This window comes from Lytechinus variegatus, chromosome 16 (assembly GCF_018143015.1).
Source record: "Lytechinus variegatus isolate NC3 chromosome 16, Lvar_3.0, whole genome shotgun sequence".
Lineage (NCBI taxonomy): Eukaryota > Metazoa > Echinodermata > Echinoidea > Temnopleuroida > Toxopneustidae > Lytechinus > Lytechinus variegatus.
Window position 1 is genome coordinate 29,735,284 of NC_054755.1, and position 23,298 is coordinate 29,758,581.

Sequence of the window (23,298 nt, forward strand, 5' to 3'; positions counted from 1 at the left end):
AATAGAGAGCCGTGAAAACATAAAAATGAGGCAAATTGAAATCGGATTATTCTTCACGACCCAAGGATGTTTAGAGAAAAAAGTCCTCTCTGCACTTCGTAAACGCTTTCTACTTTTCTTTCCCCTTGGTTCATACACTAAGCATTCTGAAGTGCGTGATCCTAATTCGCTTTTCAACGGTGCGAGAGTGGCAGCTTAACTGACAGACGACAGCGACTGTAGAGATTGATTGGCGCGAACCAAAAATTAGATGCAAACCGCCGTTTCTCGAGAAATCGCACTGTCTGTTGGTCACCATAAAAGATAAAGCCGATCGATTAATAAAGGAATCTAAGTCAATATTTCTACCACATTGAATGTGATCTACGAGTTTATGTTGTTCGCAAAGAAATTGCTAGAATGATTGAGAATTTGAAAGAGGTTAGGAGGTTCGAGGAGCCATCGGAGCTGCGATACGCACCGTCAGAGGAAGACGATGCGCAAAAGTCATCACACTCGGATGACTACAATTGCCATGAACTGGTTTTAAATGGTAAGTAACATGATTCACGTCTTTGATATTTATCCCTTACAACTTAAAAAAATTAATAAAACGGCTCGGTAAATTCTATTTCAAATAACAAAAAGACTTTATTTTACTAATTTCGCATAAAGTACCTGTAGAAGATGTATACAATGTCATTAATAGCACAGGTGTATATATTTACTATTTTGTCCCACGAATTCTTCTTTTTCTTGTTAAGTTTGGATATTCTCTGTCCGTGGTATTTTGTGATTCATATTTTGTTTTCCGGTACTATAATCACCAATGCACATAATAAATCAACAGATTATTTCAATGAGAAACCGTTGTCGGAGGGTGTGCAGTTTTAATACATTGAAATTTATTATATTTTCATTTTTTCATAATCATACGCATGTCAGGTCCATATTCCATGATTACCAGATAAAATCATGAATTGTAATCATCCAATTTGATTTGCTCTATTTCATTTTTTTATTCATTCTATTTGAATCATTTCTTTTGCATTTTCCCTATTTAGAATATTAGTTTCTTCTACTTCATAGTGTAAAATCCTTCTTCTTTAATAGCGTACTAGTATTCTAATCGTTTCTTCATACTCACTTATTTTCTGCTTAATTTGTCACCTTTTTGTCTAATTTGATAAACAAATGCAATTACTTATTTTTTCATCAATATTTGACAATCAAAATTCAAATTTTAAATAGTATAACAAAACAAAAATGTTTTAAAAAATACACTCCGGCGAAGACGACTATTCCCTTAATTTCAAGTGTGTGTGTTAAATCATTTAAGCATCTCCATTTTTTGGTAATTAAAACGGCTCTAATCAGCATCGTACATAGCTACTCTTCATCGTACCGATTGCTTGGGAATTTTCGAATTGCTTGTGAAAAATTCCGAGCTGACTATCTCATCTGGGGCTCGTTCCATCATAAAGGGTTCTGTTTAAATGCAAATTGAAAAATATCAAAAGCAAGTCCCGTATTATATGCGCTACTGATTGGTGCAAAATTGAGTTGCAATTGATTTCTAAAGTTGCATTTGATGACAATTCTTTATGCTACTCGTTCCTGGTCTCAATGAAGGTGAGGTAAAACAATTACATGCAAACTGGTATTGATTTGTCCAGTTGTAGTTTTGGTAGTGAACAGCTATTCGTTTGATACCGTCATGTGTTGGGGTTATTACAAAATAACTGGATTAGAATTGAAGGAACGGGTGATCGTAGGTGAACATAAATGGCTTCAGGTGTCGAATTTGATCACAGACATGTTTGATTGAAAATATTTGTTGAGGGGAGCGCAAATATGTTGCCGAAGATTAATCGACATCTTAACTTGCCCTTGAATGTGTTAAGCTCCAGTTCCCATTTGTTATTCATCTACAAGGGTCGCGGGGCTGGGGATAGGGGGACCTCGCCCCACTCCTCCTTCACACACACATACGCACACACCCACGGGTTGAATAATAACCACACACAAAAATGAACATCAAAATTGTGAGTTTATACATGTTCAGCCCTACCCCCACTTTTAAATTCACAGTGCGGCTGAGTGTTAATACTTAGGATACTCTATCAAGTCAATGTCCAAAAGAATTCAACTTCATCTCTCTAACACTCTTCAACTATAAGGATGCGATCCTCAATTTACTTGAATATTCTTTTAGAAATAGTCTGAAATCCTTATTGTTTACATCTGATTCTGGCGCATGGTTTCTTATATTCTTACATAAATCATTCATCCATCCATCGTCCCCACAGGCACTAACGCCTACATTAATTATTCATTTCATTGCTTATAAATATGTAATTCCTGGATTTTCTTTATCCCTCTGCGCCATACTACATGACTGTGTAGATCGGTGGGGAACTGCAGATACTGCATTTCATGATTATTTTGTCGAGCCGTAATTTATTATGAGCTTACGGATCAATATTTACATGCACTCTTTGGTAGATTACATATGAAGATGATACTGTCATTATTGCGATGTTTTAATTTGCAAGACAAGTGAAGTCAACTGTCATATTTTCTGAGATATGCATTCGATATCTGTAATAGACAGGCGTGCGTTGACAGAAAGCACGACGGTGTCTACATCACGTACTGACATCATCTGGGTCGCGTTTCACAAATCGTGTCATCGTTGTTATGACATAAGACCAAGCTCACCGAAATCACATTGATACATAAAACATTGAAAATAATTCGCTTGTCGATGAGATGGTTGTCAAGTATAGAAGTTTAGGACGCTTCGTGTAACCGGTCCCTATTGGGGAATAGATACCCTCATCTCCCATCATAAACACCATCATGACGATGTGGCATAGGCGAATTTCATGATCATGATGATGGGACTACACATGAGTGTGACTATGCTCTCTAGTATTACGTCTGTAATACGTCTTTAAGTCTGTGTATAGAATTTTGAATTTTTATTATTTATATATTCGTAAAGTTATATCACATGAATAACATTATATGACGGAAAAATATATATAATGGAAATCAATGGATTACAATGTATTTATAACTTCTTGGTCTCACTCTCCATCATCCCCCCCCCCATTTCTCTCTCTCTCTCTATATCTCACACAACCTCATTCTATCTGTCACTGTATCAATATAAATATACCTATCTCTATTTCTATCAATATCTTTCTATCACTCTCTCCGTCTTCATATCCAACGCTCTCTCTCTCTCTCTCTCTATTTCTGTAAGCTGCAAGCCCTGTTTTTCTTTGTATCTATTTTTCTTGCTTTATCCTCTCAGCTATCCGTCAATGCATCATACATGCATATCAATATCTAAATTTCAGTCTCACCATCCTTTCTTGTCACCGTGATCACCCCCTACAAACCACATACCACCCTTCTTCATATTCTTCCCCTTCACATGCACCACTCCAACCAGAACCCCCCCCCCCTCCATCCTATGAACCCCCACCAGCCCACGCAGTCCTACCAGACCCCCTCCATTCCTCCCCATGCACCCCTACCAGTCCCCCTCCTATCCCTCCCATGCACCCCTCCTAGCCCCTCCTATTCCTTCCATGTACCCCTAGCAGCCCCCTCAAATCCCTCCCATGCATCCCTTCTAGCACCCTCCAATCCCTCCCATGCACCCCTAGCAACCCCCTCATATCCCTCCCATACGCCCCTTCTAGCCCCCTCCAACCCCTCCCATGCACCCCTAGCAGCCCCCTCCTATTCCTTCCATGTACCCCTAGCAGCCCCCTCAAATCCCTCCCATGCATCCCTTCTCGCCCCCTCCGACCCCTCCCATGCACCCTTAGCAGCCCCCTTCAATCCTCCCATCCACCCTTCCCACCCCCTCAGATCCCTCCCATGCACCCCTAGCAGCCCCCTCCAATCCCTCCGAGTTCACAACTCAGTTCATCCCAGTCGTATCACATACCGAAATGAGATATGACTGATGCTGTAACCATATAACCCCTGATTGAATCGGGGATGCTACTGATGATGTGCCAATCCCATTATCTTCTCTCATCACATTCTCATTGTTGATCATCCGAGGCTTAATATCGTATGGAATTACCCCAATCCGGTCGATAGTAATAGGCTAATTACCATCCGTACGCCAGTTCTTAGGGATCACAAAAACGTCATGCAGATTGCTATAATGAAATATAAACCGAAAAAAATATTCCTCATGATTATTCTGATCAATGCTCTCATATTATGGTGCATTCAACTCTTATCCATGTTAAGGGGGTTTATCTATTGGTAAATCGACGATGCCACTGTGGATGAAATGTATATCACCATTTTAGCTACAGTCCTCTTTGTGTTCGAAGAGGACATCGGTAAAATAGGCGCAAAAATCATAAACGATTTTTTTTTTCATTTTTTTTGTCAATGACTGCTGGAGAGGTACCATTAATGTTGTAAAGAATGTTGGTATAAAACATTTTGGTGCGAACGTGTTAGGCTCTAAAAGTCCAATTTGAAAATTACATTTTAAATAATGGATTTAGAAGTAACATTCTTAGAAAATGAATAAGTCGTTAAATCAAAACCCAATAAAGCAGCTATAGCATGAATAAAATACAAAAATGAACGAAAATAAGATCTGAAATTCGTTGTGATAGTCGAGTGTCTCGCAATACATCACAGTGTTTTGTTCAGCGTTATTATACAGAAAGAACTTAATGTTGAATACAAAAAATGCTGAATTTCTGAAATATTTGGAAACCATTCAATGATCATATGCATGTATATATGATAAAAGGTAGCAAAGTCACCCTTTGATAGGGCGATAGCACGTATTGTGCACCGCCGTGCAATATCAAACACCGTTTTCATTGAGGTTGCTTTGATATTACCCCGTATACGGATATTAACTATCCGGGGACCCCGTGGCTACCACTGTACACAATGCCTGGTGGTGTAACGCCATGTGACTGATAAAGAAGCTGCTAGAATACTTAATGACGGTTGTTAGATCGATCATAGTCGCATGTCAAATTGATTCCTCTGACTACCACTAATGACAAACCGGTCACGTGCTTGTCTATGATCTACAAATCCGACGAGAATAGGGGGGGGGGGGGGGGCAATTATACCATACCAGAAAAAATGGCGTATAAAAGGGGTGTTTTAGCTGGTCGAAACGCAATACTCATTGAGCATGCCAAGAGCTCCAGAATATTGAAAAAGGATTTTATTTAAGAAACGAGGCAAAATTTCAAAACTAGGAAAAAAAATGAATCGAAAATCAAGGAAAGTAGTGTTTTTGGTAGTTTAAAGTAGTATTCTTCACCTCTACATCAATTCCATAATCTGAAATTCATCGATTAGGGAATAAAAAAAAATCAAAGAAGCGGATAAACAGTGTCGGACACAATGTAAATAATATTTACGTTGTTTAAATTGAGCATTTTAGTACTAACACTGGGAGAAAAATGTCCACAGTAAAAAAAAATGTATTCATACTAGCAAATTTGAGCGTTTTATCAGTATGAATGATATCTTAACATATATATAGGTGACTGTGTGAACTCTGAGACACACTGTGAACATACTGGGAACACGCAGTGAACTCATGGTGAACATACTGAGAACACACAGTGAATACACTGTGAGCACACCGTGTGAACAAAACATGTGAACACACTGGGAACGTAATATGTGAACGTACTATTTGACCACACTGGGCACACATTAATCACACTGTGTATACACTTCACACACACTGAACACACTCTGTACACACTATGAATACACTATGTACAAAAACTGGTTAATCACTGGAACACAATGTGAATACACTGAGAACACACTGGGAACATACCTGAAACACACTATGTAAACACATTGTGTGACACTGTGTTCTTTCCTACCCACATTGTGTATACTCTACAAATGTATGAACACACTAAGTCCAAAAACTTGTAACACACTGCAAACACACTGTGAACACACCGGGAACATACCGGAAACACACTATGTAAACACATTGTGTGACACTGTGTACTTTCCTACACACACTGTATACTCACTATGAACACACTGAGTGCAAAAACTGGTAACACACTGTGAATACATCTAACACTGTGAACACACTAGGAACATAGTTGAAACACACATTGTGTACACACTGTGAACACACTATGTGCAAAAACTGGCAACACAATGTGAATACACTTATCTGACACTGTGAATACACTGGGAACACACTAAGTAAACACATTGCGTGACACTGTATTCTTTCCTTCACACACTGTGAACACACCCAAAACACACTATGTGCAAAAACTGGTAACACACTGGGAACACAATGTGAATGCACTTATCTGACACTGCAAACACACTGTGAACACACTGGGAACATACCTGAAACACACTATGTAAACACATTGTGTGACACTGTGTTCTTTCCTACCCACATTGTGTATACTCTACAAATGTATGAACACACTAAGTCCAAAAACTTGTAACACACTGGGAACACAATGTGAATACACTTATCTGACACTGCAAACACACTGTGAACACACCGGGAACATACCGGAAACACACTTTGTAAACACATTGTGTGACACTGTGTTCTTTCCTACACACACTGTATACTCACTATGAACACACTGAGTGCAAAAACTGGGAACAAACTGTGAATACATCTAACACTGTGAACACATTGTGAACACACTAGGAACATACTTGAAACACACATTGTGTACACACTGTGAACACACTATGTGCAAAAACTGGCAACACAATGTGAATACACTTATCTGACACTGTGAATACACTGGGAACACACTAAGTAAACACATTGCGTGACACTGTATTCTTTCCTTCACACACTGTGAACACACCCAAAACACACTATGTGCAAAAACTGGTAACACACTGGGAACACAATGTGAATGCACTTATCTGACACTGCAAACACACTGTGAACACACTGGGAACATACCTGAAACACACTATGTAAACACATTGTGTGATACTGTGTTCTTTCCTACCCACATTGTGCATACTCTACAAATGTATGAACACACTAAGTCCAAAAACTTGTAACACACTGGGAACACAATGTGAATACACTTATCTGACACTGCAAACACATTGTGAACACACCGGGAACATACCGGAAACACACTTTGTAAACACATTGTGTGACACTGTGTTCTTTCCTACACACACTGTATACTCACTATGAACACACTGAGTGCAAAAACTGGTAACAAACTGTGAATACATCTAACACTGTGAACACATTGTGAACACACTAGGAACATACTTGAAACACACATTGTGTACACACTGTGAACACACTATGTGCAAAAACTGGCAACACAATGTGAATACACTTATCTGACACTGTGAATACACTGGAAACACACTAAGTAAACACATTGCGTGACACTGTATTCTTTCCTTCACACACTGTGAACACACCCAAAACACACTATGTGCAAAAACTGGTAACACACTGGGAACACAATGTGAATGCACTTATCTGACACTGCAAACACTCTGTGAACAAACTGGGAACATACCGGAATAACACTATGTAAACACATTGTGTGACACTGTGTTCTTTCCTACACACACTGTGTACACACTATGAATACACTATGTGCAGAAACTGGTAACACACTGGGAACACAACGTGAACACGCTTATCTGACACTGGGAACATACCGGAAACCCACTATGTAAACACATTGTGTGACACTGTTATTTCCTACAGGAATAAGCGCAGCTGCTTTCATGTGACGACAATAACATTTTAAAAATCCACAATTTGTGATATTCTGGATAAAAGCCTATATCTATTCTCAATTCTTAATAATAATCCATTGTTTTTTTTATTCCAACTAAACGTCAGTTGAACTTACACTTTAACCTGCATCTTGGCCCCTTTATCTCCATCAAAACACGCTACATTCACACCACCAAACCGGTCCCGGACCGATCGATGATATGCCATTCGAAATAAGGTAATAGCTTTGATCGTTTAGGAGTCATTTCGTTTCGTGTGACTGAGGTACTAGTCTCGACTGACAGGGAACATGTCTGGCAATATTCTACCTGGCAAGCTCAAGTGCTTCAATAAGAATATTGTCATGTAGGTACTGGCATATGAATACAAAATGGTTGGGATAGAATAACCCACTCCAGAAGATCTCGTCGATGGGCAAACCGTTCTGAATTCAATTCACTCGAAAGCAATTTCATTTGTAATTAATGACGACGCTAGTTTGACCATCTTGATTGTGTGCAGGGGTGTCGTCGAGTGGTGACTGGCGATGGTCCTGAACGGTCATACCCAGGACACTGAACCCAACGTACAGCATTGCAGAGTGCATTCAATATTGAGGGACGGTTTCACTAAACTATTATAACTCTGATATACATGCAGAATACACAGGATAACACCATATTCCGAGAAAGGAGTGACTTTCAATTTTTAATGCACTCACTAGATTATTAGTTCAAGATTATTATTATCATTATATAATCTTGAATGTAAATGTCCTTGTATTGAACACGTATTTTTTCAGGGACCGCAAAAACGGGGGCTGGAAATTGGGGGCAGACACCCCTTCCCCAATTTTTCTTTTGTCAATGAACGAAAACAAACATGTTAAAATTGAACTTCTGAATGTGTGTGTGTGTTGTTATTGTCCCCCTCCCACCCACACACACCTACACACGTATATAAATGTCATCACTTAACTATTTAATGGACTAATATCAAGAGTTCAAAGAAAGTATAAGAGTAAAATGAACTTTCCAAAAAGGAATAAATTCCCAAACAACTTCATCTACCATCCGATAATTAGGGGAATATGTATGTCTCCGTCATTATCAGCAACATCCAAACTCTGCCGAAATCATCACTGTATCCTTGCCTGAAAATTTCATGTCTGTTTAAGATTTCCATTATGATTCAATAGGACTCAACTTTCCCTTTCACCTTACAAAAACTCATCGAAAAGAAAACCCCAAACGCGTGTGAAGCAGAAATTTCGTTACGGGCATTGTGTATAATACAAACTCGGGAAGAGTGAATGGAAAAGTAAATCGTCTAAACATCTCCAACAAGCACTTTGTGATGAATTCATGCCCGGGATTCATTCTCCGCTGAAAAAAGTGCAGTGCTGGAAAAGAGCGATCTGCCAACGGGGAGGTTTAGGATTAATGCCACTACAAATTTGCGATGTCGTCTTTTAGTTTGAACTTTCTGTTTGTTAGGTGGGATAAGATGCGAACTCGTTTGTTTGAGGGAAGGCTTACGCTGGCGCGCACCTGTGAAGCGAGTAACCTTGTTGGTGACTAACCCCTACCCATCATCACGCACATCGAAATGAGGGTGGAGTTAAACTCGCCAAAATGAAATGAAATATTAAAGCAAATGATAATTTTATTAATGATAATTCGCTTAAGAATAAAAGGATACTGGTCAAAACGACTCAAAATTAATAGATTTAAAGTAAATCCAGATATTGTGTGAATCGGACTTGCCGATCTGGATTTCGATTTAAACCTTAAAGATTTGAATTTAAGGTTAAAAAATTTGCGATTGCTCCGGAGACAATTGCTCCTACTAGAAATCCACAAATAAAGCCAAACTTAAACATAACTTCAAGCCTAAAAACTTTAAACTCGTATTATTTTGAAGAAAAACAATATCATATTCATATCCCCTCGCCTCGTATCTTCACAGAAATTGGCCAAAGAGCAATTGTCACCAAAGCAAAAAAAAAATCGCGCTACCATGCAGGTTGGTTGCTTATTTAAATCTTATGTTCTTTGAGATTTAAAAAGAAAGCTTTCAGGTTTCAAATCAAATTAGTATTTCGACTGGTCATTGACTAGAGCGGGCCTACCTGCTGCGTAAAAGTTACTGGTATTGCTTGTAACTTGCTATCCATTGTTACTATGGCAACGATACTCAACAACCAATCAAAATCAAGGATTCTATGGAAGGTATCGTTAGATGGAAAACTTACTGTGGGGTGTTTTTTGCAAAGGGTCAATTTATTTATTTCGAACCTATGCAATTCCAAGTGTTCATAAGCCTATATGCTTTGAAACCTCACTTGAATTTACTTCAGTTATTGACACATTATGGTTCCCTCCCCCCCCCCCTCCCCCACATGCGTCTGTATGTCTTTGAATATGTTTAAAGATATCGAAATTCTATTTGATCCCTTCTAAATTAAGAGTTTTAAGAACGAATTCGGACATACAGACAGGGGTATATATGAAGGAGGAAGAGAGGGGGGTGAAGAGGGAGAGAAGGCCGGATAGAGATGAGGCAGAGAGAGATGGGAGAGCGGGATGAAGAAATGAAAAGCAAAGACAGGGTGACGAGGGGAAGAATGAGATGATAATGACAATGAAATATAATAGATTGGTGTGTTAACGGTATTGAAAGAGATCCTTATTTAACAGATCAGGAACAATGCAGGCCTATACGCCTAAAAGCTATATATACATATACTGTATCTACAGAATATGGCAGCTTTTGTCCTTAAAAATAAATGAAGAACACGAATCGTGAATAATTCCCTCACCATCACTGAGAATTAAAGGGAGTTATATTGATCAAACCGACAGAGTAGAGTGTCATTATTAGATACTTTGTACACACATTAGCGATGGGCGATGCGACACGACTTTGTCATTCGAGTTTAAAGCCGATATGCCACTGGCAAAGCGCGCGAAAATCATGTTCTTTACCCCAGACTTGGCGGTTAAAATGAACTAGGTGACATAGATACGTGACGAAACGGCGTTTAATCTTCTCAAACACTCGATTTAGCAGCATTCGGGCAAAAACGTTTTAAAACCGCTAAGCATAATAAAGGGGGGAAAGAGTGTGGTTTGTTCAACATCATCACATCATGTTTAAAGTCGCCAGGGCGTATTCAAATAGAGGAAAATATCTGGAAAAAATGTGTTTTTTATTTTCTTATCTTTATTCAATAAGTAGAGTTCGGACAAAGAGTTTGTCCTGCTTTAACTATTTTGCATGTAAAAAAAATTGACACTGTAAGAGAGAGAGAGAAAAAAAGAAAGGCATTTTTAATTAAAAGGAAAATATACACAAGATATATAGTTAAGATATACTTTGGCTTTAAGCCTCTTTAACTTTATCATTTATCATATTAATAAGGCATGTAAGAAATGCCAGAACATACAAATATAAATGTTTTGCTTACGTAAGCATAAGTAAATAGACATTGATAATCTACATTAAGTTAACTATGTCCAGGCTTATCAATATGCCGATGTCTTAATCTTATTTCTGCTTGCTCCTATATGGTACAGATGCATCCAAACGCACCGCGTCAAATGGGACAGCCCCTACGGGCATCCTGTCCCGAGCCCGCCCGGTGTTCCGGGGTGCTGCTTTGTTGTGTATGGTGCTGGCCGTGTCTCTGGCTCCATCTATCACCTTGTACCACCGGGTCAGGGAGCTGGAGGGGAGGGTGATGAGGCAAACACGAGACCTGTCGGAGTTGAGGCTGAGGGAGGCGGATGAGGAGGGGTTAAAGGGTGTCGGTGAGACGGAGGATGCCCGCTTATACATCGGCAGGAAGATGCTGGCAGCTAGCTGTGATTGTCCTCCAGGTAATGATAATAATAATATTCAGTTCTTGTATAGCGCATGATACATTATGAATAACGTCTCTAAGTGCTTCCAAAGGACTTGGAATTATTACCCCGGCTTTAGCTGGGCTACCTTTATAGGCTACCTAGGCGCCCAAGAATTCAAGGAATTTCTTCCTACCAGGTACCCATTCACTTCACCTGGGTCGGGTGCAGCACAATGTGGATAAATTTCTTGCTGAAGGAAATTCTGCATGACTGGGATTCGACAAATGCACTGGGCCACAACGCTCCACTTCATCTCATTTAGGGGCGGGATGCAGAGTTTCATAAAAATCAAAGGGCAATGTATAGTAAGTGGGTCATATTTGTCAAAGAACTTCCTGACAATCTTAAAGGTGATATCACTTCGAATAAATGGACCATAATCAATGAAGGTACCACTGGCATACTGGCGTACAGAATGATGATAAATTGCAAATTCGTGTATTGCAAACTCGTCCACTCATCGCGTGGTTTAACTTCATTTAGTGGAATGCCATTCCATCCATCAACATTTCGTCTAACAAGCAATTGGTCCAATAACCATTTGGTCCAATAATCACTTCGTCTAATCACCAGTTCGTCTATGGCCATTTTTGTCTCATAACCAGTTGGTCTAATACCCATTTTCTTTTCATTCATTTCGCCCAATTAACGCTTATCCATTATTATACCAAATGGTTTATAGAGTACATGTAAATGGCTATTGGACCAACTGGTTATTTGACGAAAAGGTGAGTGGATGGAAATTTGTAATTAGACCATGTGCATGGTGGATGAACTGATGGTAGACCGCATGATAGTAGACGAGTTGGCAATCGGACGAATTTGCATTGGACAATAAACCGTACAAATGGTGGCTTGGAGGCCATGCCCCTTCAAAAAAAGTTCCAAAACCAACAAAGAAAATGAGATGAGGAAGACGAAAAATAGGGTGAAATGTAATATCCGTTTCTTTATAACATGACATGACTCTTTCACAAATTTCCCATTTTTATATCAAAAAGTTCGAAAGAGTTTCTCGCTCATAACTCATAGCTCATAACACTGAAAAGCATGGAAGGGGAATCACAATGTCAGTTTTCGGCCAAATGGTATGTGCCCCCCCCACACACACACACTCTAAAAATATTGGGTAAAAATGCTCCATGAGAGTAATTATTTGTCCAACCAACATTGGGCATTTTTTTTATTAATCAAGTGTGATGAAAATTTTGCCCGTTCTTAAGCAATTGCTACTTGTGTTTTTAAATCTTACTGGACAATATGCTTCCGCATTGGGTAAAATAATTCCCAAAATTGGTTGGATACATTATACCCTCGTGCTGGTTAAATTCTACCCAATACCTTTTACAGTGCGTGCAGCACCCATGGATCCACACCTATCCTAGTATCCTAATGCCATGATTGATTTCTTTTTTTATTGTTATTGTTTAAAGCATATTACTTTATCTTCATCATTTTGCCACCCCCCCCCCCCCTTCCTAACGTGTGTAGAACTGCTCGGTATCGTTCGTCAACGATGCTCTTTACCGAGATGACTTAACCGCGTTAGCGTGAATCTATTACACTTTCACTGCCTTGACGATGGAATTGTCAATACACTTCAGTGTATCCTTTCGTTTCTCGGCTCTTAACGTAAATAAGGCGATTTCTTATTAAAGGCTAGTACCTTTCCGAAAGCCTTGTGATTTTGAAATGAATTCGCACATAGATTCATTGCGTTTATAGATATGTAGCCATTCCCCTTTCATGCCCTTTGTCATGTTTGTGACCACATACATGCGTTGCATTGAAACCTGTCTAAAGTGACCACCCAAGGGAAACACAAAATGTGGCCTTTATAGACAGGTGGCTGCTATAGACAGGTTCTTACAAATCTTTCTCCATGGGAACCGGTTTTAGTGGTCACTATACGCAGGTGGCCACTATAGACAGGTGGCCACTAATACAGGTTTGACTGTAATTTCATACATTCTTCTACAGGCCCAAAGGGTGAACAAGGACCAAGAGGAGAAAGAGGGAGACAAGGATCGACTGGCAGAAGAGGTAAAACACTCTAAAACAATCTATTCAAAACTTGAATTATGTCTTATAAGAATGGGTGGAGTCAATACAATTTGTATTTCAAATATACAAAAGTATTGTCAACCCAGTCAAAATTAATAGAATCTAAATATGCATTTAAATAAAAGAATAGACCTACACTCTTAAAAAGAATAAAGATCACTGAGCAACATACCGTCGACACAACTATTGGTTTAAAAAATATAATTGGGTAAAACATTTGCTCAATAAATAAAAATTGCCAAGAATATATTTTTTCCAACATACATTACCCAACAGAGTATAGTACGTTGCCCTACATTTTTAAGTGTGTACTTCTCTCTTTTCATAAGAAGCTTATTGAGGGGGGGTGAAGAGTCGGAGGAACTCTGAGGAAGGGAGGGACTTGGGGAGGGAGGGGCGGAAGGAGGGAGGGAGGGGGAGCGAGGGTCTGAGGGAGGAAAGCCGGGGAGTGACAGAGGTGGGGACGGACGAACGGAGGAAGACAATGCAATTTAATGGATATCAATTGAAAGTATTTCAGACATTGTCTTGGGCATGAAAAAATGCCATGTAATTATCGAGTATTGACGAAAACATAACTGGTACACGTAAAATTCTCACGTTTTTAATGATACCCAATATGATCCAATAAAACGAAATATATAAAGCGCACCCCCCCCCCCCCGCAGATAATTTGAATTGACTTTATTACCAAATATCACTGTCAGGTAAAATTACATGTACATCACATATAAACAAAACGTTTAGTAACTGGAGCTAACGTAATTGCACTGATGCCACACTGATTTTTGTTTCAGGAGAGAAGGGTGAACGGGGGGAACCCGGCGCAGATGGCGTCTTCGGGCAGGATGGAGCCGTAGGGGTCAAAGGTGACAAAGGAAATCCAGGCATCCCCGGTGAACCAGGTAGGTGATGACGTCATATTTTTTTTTCTCTACTTTTTGGCCGTTAGCGGTTAGTGATGTGCTCGGATATAAAAAAAAATGTTAGCTAATCAATTTTTACTACTGTTGTCACGATATGGCAACAAATAATCAAAAGAATTTTGGATAAAATATCTTCTTCTTTCTTATTTATTTACATACAACAAATGACAGAATAATAAAAAAAAACTTAGTCATTTATACATATTGAAGAATCAGGTCTGGTTAGTCCACAAATGTATATTCCAGTTTAAAATCCAAATGTCCAGTGCCGGACGCACAGAAACGTTGTTGGTATCTTAACCATGTTAACAGAACGCCAACAGTAAGCCCAGTCACATCTTTCGGATTATGAAGTCAAAACATATATTTCAATATATAAGTTAAAGCCCCCTCACACCTGACCGAATGTAGGCGGACGAAGGGTGACGAATGGGAAAAATGCACAAAATACTCACGAATTCAACGAACTCAAATAAAATGTCCGTCAAATCATGCGATTAGTAACTTTTGTCAAATTTTATCAACGAACGGTAAGCGAAGGATAAATGATTTTCGGTTCACCTCTTTGAGTAAATTGATTGATAATACCAAATGAGCCGAACGAACAGTGAGCAATGGTTTGATATGGCGTGCGATTAGAAACGAAGACAAGGAAATAGATCGGGCGTTCTTGTACGATTGTGTCGTGTTACTTCGTTAATGATGATAATAATATGCAACATTTATAGCGCTTAATACAAATGTTTCTAAGCGCTGCATACTATTACCCCGGCTTTAGCACGGCTACCCTGATCGGGCGCATCGAGCATTCAAGGAATTTCTTTCTACCAGGCACATATTTACTACACCTGGGTCGAGAGTGGCAAATGTATATAAACGCCTTGCCAAAGGACGCCTGAGCTGCGTTGGGGTTTGAACCACGGACCTTGTGGTTTACAGTCCTGATATTTATCCACTGAGCCACAACACCTCTGACTTATGACCTACATGTCACTTATTGTCGTGTGACGATCGAGAACTGGTTACTCTCAGGGAATGACAGTTCGTCTCTTTTGAGTAGTTTTTTTTTATCAAAGTTACACTTTTATAATTAATAACACAAGTTACAATTTTATCATTAACTTAGCTATTGAAATTATCTGCTACTTGGTTGCGTATGAACAAGTTAAAAATGCGAATGTATTTTCAGCTTAAATCATATTCGGCGTATTGGATAAAATGAACGACCATGAAATCAATCCCATTCTCTCTATTTTTGCCCCTATAGGCCCAGCTGGTCCTAAGGGTGTACCAGGAAGTCCCGGTCAGCCCGGTATCGGAGGACCCCCGGGCCTACCAGGTCCCCAAGGTGTTAGAGGGCAAAAGGGTGTAAAAGGACCCCCTGGACCTCCTGGCCCACAAGGGCCCCCAGGTATGATTATATTGACAATTTCAAGTCCACCTCAGAAAAATGTTGATTTGAATCAATAGAGAAAAATCAGCCAAGCACAATGCTGAAAATTTCATCAAAATCGGATGTAAAATAAGAGAGTTATGAAATTTCAAAGTTTCGCTTATTTTTAACAAAATAGTAATATGAACGAGCCAGTTACATCCAAATGAGAGAGTCGATGATGTCACTCACTCACTATTTCTTTTGTTTTTTTATTGTTTGAATTACACAATATTTCATTTTTTACGAATATGACAATTAGGACCTCCTTGCCTGAACCACAAAATGTTAAAATAATGGAATTCCACGTGTTCAGGGAGGAAAGAACTTCATTTCACATGACACTGACGAGAAAATCTGAATATATCATATTTCATATAATAAAATACAAAAGAAATAGTGAGTGAGTGATGTCATCAGTTCCCTCATTTGCATACTGTCCGTGATGTGCATATAACTGTTTTGTGAAATGAAGCAAAAATTAATATGTCATAACTTTCTTATTTTACATCCGATTTTGATGATTTTTCAGTGTTATGCTTGTTGAATATTTCAATTTTTATTAAAATCAAGTTTTTGTTGGGGTGGACTTGTCCTTTAATTGTTCTTAATCATATGTATATACTAATACGTTTTTATTATAAATCTCGAATTTTAATATTTAACACAGATTTACCTGATTAGAATATAAAAACCCAAAACATGACAAAGAAAAGATATCAATCCATGTGTTTTATCATTAATTCTGTATAAAAGTTTATTTTCAATTCATCCATCTGTCTGTTTAATGAAATTTTGTTATATTTATATTTCTTTGTCAGGTCCTTGGTCATATCCAGTGCATTATTTTTTTCTTCAATTATGTTCTGATGATTTTTCATTGATTTTATGGTTGCCCATTTATTTTTTCAGATCAGGTCCGATAGTCAAAGAATCGATTGAAAAATTGATACAAGGCATTTAATCTACAATGCTCTTTTATCCTGCTTTCAAAAAAATGGAAATGCTTTATGCATTATTGATAACTAGGTGTGCACTTAAAAAAATACAACCTATTCCCTCAGACTTTTGGTTTAGTATTTATCAAAGTTTTGGTTTTGTTTTTTTTACTCGTTTCAGTTTCTACCTTTATTATTCATTGTATAGGTTTCATAGTTATATCCGTAGTCTTATAATCGTTTAAATAATTATATATAAATTAGCTTTTTATCTTATTTGTTTATCAAATTTATTTTCACTTTTTGATAATTCCGCAATATTGTAAAATATTGCACTATATACGCGTTGACTATTATGTGAGGTTTCTCAAACTAGGTACTATGAATAAATTAATGTTTTGTCAAGAATAATTTATACAAATTTGAATGTTGTTCTTGTTCATTTGACTATCCTACTCTTTTGAAAAGGAACATCCATGACTGCTGGACTTGCTGCTTCACAGGTAAGCTAAAATATGAAAAACGGCTCTTTCTTTTTTTTTTCTTTTTTAATTATTTTTGTTCGATTTATTCAAACTACTATATACAAAGCATAAACACTGATGAAGTTTTTTTTTATGTTTACAATTGTTATCTCCGAAAGTAACTTTATTATCATGAATTTATATACATGTACATGTATAGTGAAAGAGAGGAAGGAGAGAGAGAGAAAAAAAGACAGAGAGAAAGAGATATAGAAAGGGAGATAGAGAGAAAAAATAAGTAATAGAGGAGAAATAGGTTGGAGATGGAGAGGCAAAACAAACAGACATATCGTTTATCGCACAACCTTATCCCTAATCAAATCATGATAGTTATTTTATTTTGTAATTGCATAAATTTGAATTATTCTCATTACAACGTTATTCCATTCAACACGATGTATGTTACACATTGGTAGAGGAGAGCTTTATTAAATCATTTAGAACAATTACAGGCAACAGAAATGTGAAAACAGAATTCCATGACTTTTCCATGACTAAATTGCTGCTTTCAGTGACTTCCCGTGAGGTCCCGGGAGTCATGTAGAATTTGGGATGTCACAAAACTGGGAAAAATGGAAATCTTGAACACCAATTATAATAGCAGAGTATGATCACAGGGTATGAGAGCTGCGAGACACGACAAACTAGAAAGCTTCCATAGCCAAGAGCTAAATGGAATTCCATGACTTTCCACAAATTTTCCAAATTCCCTGACTTTTCCCTGACTTTCCATGACCACAATTTTTTCCAGGATTTTCCCTGGCTGTGGGAACCCTGACGTAACTAGGAAATATTTTAGTTTGATTCACGTTTTATATGATTTGTTTTGTATATTTAATTTTATGGCGTATCTTAATAAGAAATGACAAATCAATTAATTTTTCTTTCAGCTTGGTACGTCTACCACTCCCTTGGCCGCCATTCACCTTCAGGCAATGCCAGAAGACCTTTATTCTGGACTAACTAGACTCGGTAAAATATATTTTTAATCATTTTCAAGATGTTTTTCTTTAAATTTCTCAATAAAAAGACATAATCACAGAGACACTGTATTAATTTTTCTTACAAAATATTCAATCGATATGTAAAGCTTCATCATACTAAGCTTAAAAGCTGAACTCTCAACTTTTGTTGATATTTTTTATTTGTTTCCTTTAATAACATAGTTTAAGAGTTAAACCATTTATATCCTTTGTCGTTTTCATACAGAGTCCCAGAACCTATAAGAGTAAATACGTAGCTTAGAAGGGACTTACTTTAATTTGATTTTAATTTTGTGATTATGATTTATTAATCTTTTCATCCTAAACGGAACTGTCATGTAATCTGGATTTGTGATCATACGCTAAGTATTTACTTATTTTATGTACATGTATTTGTGTTGCAGGTGTCCCATCAATCGTTTGATTTTTAGGGGCATCCTTATCTTTCAAATTTCATTCATCATTCATTGTCATCAGTGCATCTATTTTTATCTTAAATGATTGGATAAACGAACTTAACTGAAATAAACTGATATGCATCAAATAGAATACCAATAAAAATTGAATGAATGATAATGAATAATAATCTGGAATAACTCGAGTCAAATCAAATTAAAATTATATAACCTAACACGTTTTTTTTTAAGAAAGTTGATATCGAATATAATCAAAGGCTTAGAACCTAGCTCGTGATCTGTGAAACTTCAGAATAATAAGTACACACCCTATTGATGAAAAATTCCATCAAAATTTAATTATTTCATGTTTCAGATCGGTACGGTCACTTGAACTCGTGGTTTATTAGCACGACAACAGGAGGTTTTTCGCTTGGTCGTGATGGTAACGTGACTGTTCTCTCTGGCGGTCATTACTTCGTGTATAGTAGCGTGAGTACGATGCAATCTTGTGTCTATTTTCTGATCCCCATCTTGTCTTATTTTTCACTTTTCATCTTAATCTTCACACTAAATAATTACTCGATGCGATTTTATAAAAAACATATATGTATAATTTCAATGGCATTGAATTATCGTACCTTCAACCAACTCTATAACAATATTCATTTGAGAGATCCACATGCACTCAACAAACTCTGCTTTTCAGTTAATCTCTCCATTTTATCAGCTTTATAGTTTTACAAGATAAATGAAACCCATTTATACTTTCCTCTCACCATACATAATTTTTGTTCATATCGCTTGAATTGAATATTCATTTTATATTGTTGTCATCTCAAACACCTTGCACATTTTTAAGGTGCACTTTTGCACCCTTCGAGTGCAATGACTGGGGGCTCTTTTTTCCAACTATGCATCCAAAGACATTATATCCCCTTTTATAAGGTGCTACATGCAGAGATGTACCCTTTGGACATGACTTAGGGTGCACTGACATGACTTTAATAGGGAAAAAATTAACCTTTTTCTCAGTTTGTGAAATAATTTGCTTCTACATTTTGGCTTTTAAAATGAAATACAACTTACTTGAATAAAAAAAAATAACTGACAAGTCTATTACCATGGACCCGTCTTATAATGTTGAAAGATGTTCTATTGAACCCTACATTGTAAATGAATCTTACATTCGAGCTGAAATGAAAAAAAATAGCAAATGAGATTAAAAATACTTAGCAAAAACAATCATAATTAATTTCAACCACTATTCAAATAAAACTCTACCTCTGAAGTATATATTTTTACCGTGTTTGATTTTAGGTGCTGTTCTACGATAAGTCGGCTTTCTATGCTGCTTCTACGAACATTAATGGTGACCCTTTCCTTAAGTGCATGGGAGTAAGAGGTTCAGCGTTTGCCAGGTAAGATGATTATCATATCGTTTATTCATTTTATTTATTTAGTGTTTATTCATTAGTCTTTTTTTAGTAGGGTGGCTCCATCAGTAATTGATATACTGTTGTCCTTGGAGGCCCTACTATAAACATATATAACAAACATGGGTATAAAAAGTGTACAATGTAAGTTGAAACTAACAAACTGTAAAGAAAAGAACAACACAAAGGACATGGGTTCTATTGCCGTGCTGCAATGTTGACAAAATAGCCATCTGTTGGACTGTTACCCTTCAAATGGATTTCACTGATATTTAATGCCAAGAAATTAATAAGAAACTTATATGGACCAGTAAAGAGATAACTGAATGAATCAAAATGAATAAAATTGATTTTTTTCATATATATACAAAAGAGCAATGTATCCCATTATTAACAATTAACCCCCCCCCCCTCTCTCTCTCTCCCTCTTCTTTCTTTTCTTCTTCTTCTTCGTCTTATCTTGCATCTTATTTTCCTCCTCCTCCTTCTTCTTCTCATTTTTCATACAGATTTGGATCGTGTCAGTCTAGCGGTGTGATGCTATTGGAGGCCGGTGACCACGTGGGTGTGGTGTCGTCATACCCGTCAAGAACAGTAGACATGCGTCCAGACTCGACATACTTCGGTTTAATCAAGCTAACGTAGCGTGCATGCTAATATAAAATAAAATCCCTTCTCAAATTACCCAATGTGAGCCCCCGTCGAACATAAGCCTTGATTTAAGACATTTTTATTTCACTTTGCGATACCAAAAAAGCATTTGAAAATGTTATGGCGCCGTTTGTTCCTGTAACCGACCTGACAGTTTGTGCTATGACGTTATAGTTTTTGTTCCGTCGAAGAAAACTGCATCTACCATTTTCTAGAGGGTGTTTTTTTATCATTCATCAAGTAGATAAATCAATCAGATAGAGTACAGGTATATGGACCAGATAAGGGAGGGTTCACAATAGTAGGAATTCAGAAATCAAGGACACACCCTCCTCCCACACCCACCCATGTGTGACATCATCATGTATCAACAATCCTTAATGCTGTTTTAAAGAGGTATGCTAATTTCGACCTTTCCCTCTTAAAATTGAAGTCTCTCTTCACTTTATTTGTAGAACATTCCTCTATAGAGCACAACTTTAAGTATTACGCGAAGTAATTTTTTTTATCGAAGAAAACATGGGTCTACAAATGCCATAGATATAAGCCATATCCTAAGTGGCGTAAAACGCCTAGATGACATAGAATCTGCTATTTATTACCCTGAATTTCGAAACGGCACTTGAAGCTGAAAGACACCCTCTATTTTAATAATAAACACAAAAATGCGTTGACGCCGAGATGCAGAAAACAGACCATTTCGACATATTTCATGGACGCGCATGCGCAGCACAATGTGATGAGTGACCCCCCCTCCCCCCAACACCCACAAACACACACCGATAATTCACACCCCATGATAATTACATGTGATATACATGTATTAACTTTCTCGTTTTCAAATTATAATAAGCGAGGGATGGGGACGTGTGATGCGGCAGAAATAAATCTAATTAGTATGTCGATAATATCATATTCTCGAACTTTAATGTGATTAGAGGTTTAACAATATGAACAGTATTATTTCGACATTTCAAGCTCGTGCTTTATAAATGGCACGTTGCCGCAAAAAATGGAATGGAATTCACGTTTCGTATAGAAGTGTACGGAAAGAGTTACTACAATCAAATTCAAGTGAGATGAAATCAATTTTAAGAGATCTGATTGGTATACGGCTTCTTAAGAGATTAATTTAGCTCTTAGTGAATCAGATCCGAGAAAACTAATGCAACTTTGTGATTGTAAGAATTATATTTTGAGCCCATCTCCATTTACTACATACATGAAATGGTATTGAGATCTTGTGCCAAAACTACTTTGAGGCGACTACACACCATACAGTATTTTGTACATAATTTATGTAAATTTATTCAATAATTCTGATTCATAATGTCAGAGGACTTGGTTTTGTAAAGTAAGGTCTCTGCGACAGAAATCAAAATTATGCTGTTTATTCCATATTACAACAACCATGTTAAGTACGTACACCCATGAATAGTGTTTCTCTCGATGGTACGAATAAAATTTTGTAGATATACTACTTTGTAAATATATTTAATGACATAGGGCATTGGATTTCTGTTTCTGAGAAACAAGCTGTGTTTATATGTGTAGTTATACAGGTGTTGTAAATTAACTTTACATAAATGACCAAGTTATTTGTTGCTTTCTAATCAGACGTATTCCCTAATTAAGCTCTGGTTTCAAATTATGTATAATAAAGACATCCAAATGATATTTGTCGTTTATAATCAAACAATTAACAGCTTAATACATTATAGTTTCCTATTGTCTGCCTTCAACCATTTCTATTTTTTTATATATCTTTAATTCCTCTTTTTCCTCTTTCATTTTTTAATAATCAATCTTCTACTTCTTATTCGTCTTTTCTTCCTGCTCATCTTCTTCTTTTCTTCTTCTTCGTCTTCTTCTTTCTCCTTTTCTTTTTTTCTTTCTTTCTTTCTTTATTTCTTTCTTTCTTTCTTACTTTCTTTCTTCTTCTTCATCTCCTATAGTTCTTCTTTATCTTATCATTTCTAGTATTTATCTTTTATATTAATTTACATCAATCTCTGACCGAAAAGCGACCAAATGTGATCAATGGCAAAAAGTGGTACATATTGTAAACACTGTAAATACGTGTACATTAAAACATTGATTATGTTTTAGTATGGCATATTTACATTAGTTTATCCTATCACTCCATGTATATAAAGTTGTATTAAACACGGGCATTTTTAGAAACAGAAAACAAGACTTCCATGGTTATTTATTGTGTACTCCGTTTTATAGATAGATCATTGAAATACTTTAGTAAAGTCGAAACCCAATGATGAAAA

General features: G+C 37.2%; 1 protein-coding gene across 1 annotated transcript; it reads left to right on the forward strand.

The window, feature by feature from the left end:
- The first annotated feature begins 52 nt into the window (after nt 1-52).
- Nucleotides 53-22,843, forward strand: LOC121430142 (ectodysplasin-A-like). Its single transcript, XM_041627423.1, has 10 exons — nt 53-532; nt 11,341-11,643; nt 13,651-13,713; nt 14,532-14,639; nt 15,928-16,071; nt 17,499-17,533; nt 18,445-18,526; nt 19,309-19,424; nt 20,253-20,353; nt 20,878-22,843. Exons 1-10 carry the CDS (start codon nt 400-402, stop codon nt 21,011-21,013), a joined length of 1,221 nt encoding a protein of 406 aa, XP_041483357.1. The 5' UTR covers nt 53-399; the 3' UTR covers nt 21,014-22,843.
- The last annotated feature ends 455 nt before the right edge of the window (nt 22,844-23,298 follow it).

Excerpts from the sequence above, each read along its gene's own strand:
- LOC121430142 (XM_041627423.1), top strand. The coding sequence starts at position 400 with ATGATTGAGAATTTGAAAGAGGTTAGGAGGTTCGAGGAGCCATCGGAG. Across the intron at positions 14,640-15,927 it reads AGGCATCCCCGGTGAACCAG|GCCCAGCTGGTCCTAAGGGT; the intron begins GTAGGTGATGAC and ends TTGCCCCTATAG. Across the intron at positions 17,534-18,444 it reads CTGGACTTGCTGCTTCACAG|CTTGGTACGTCTACCACTCC; the intron begins GTAAGCTAAAAT and ends TTTTTCTTTCAG.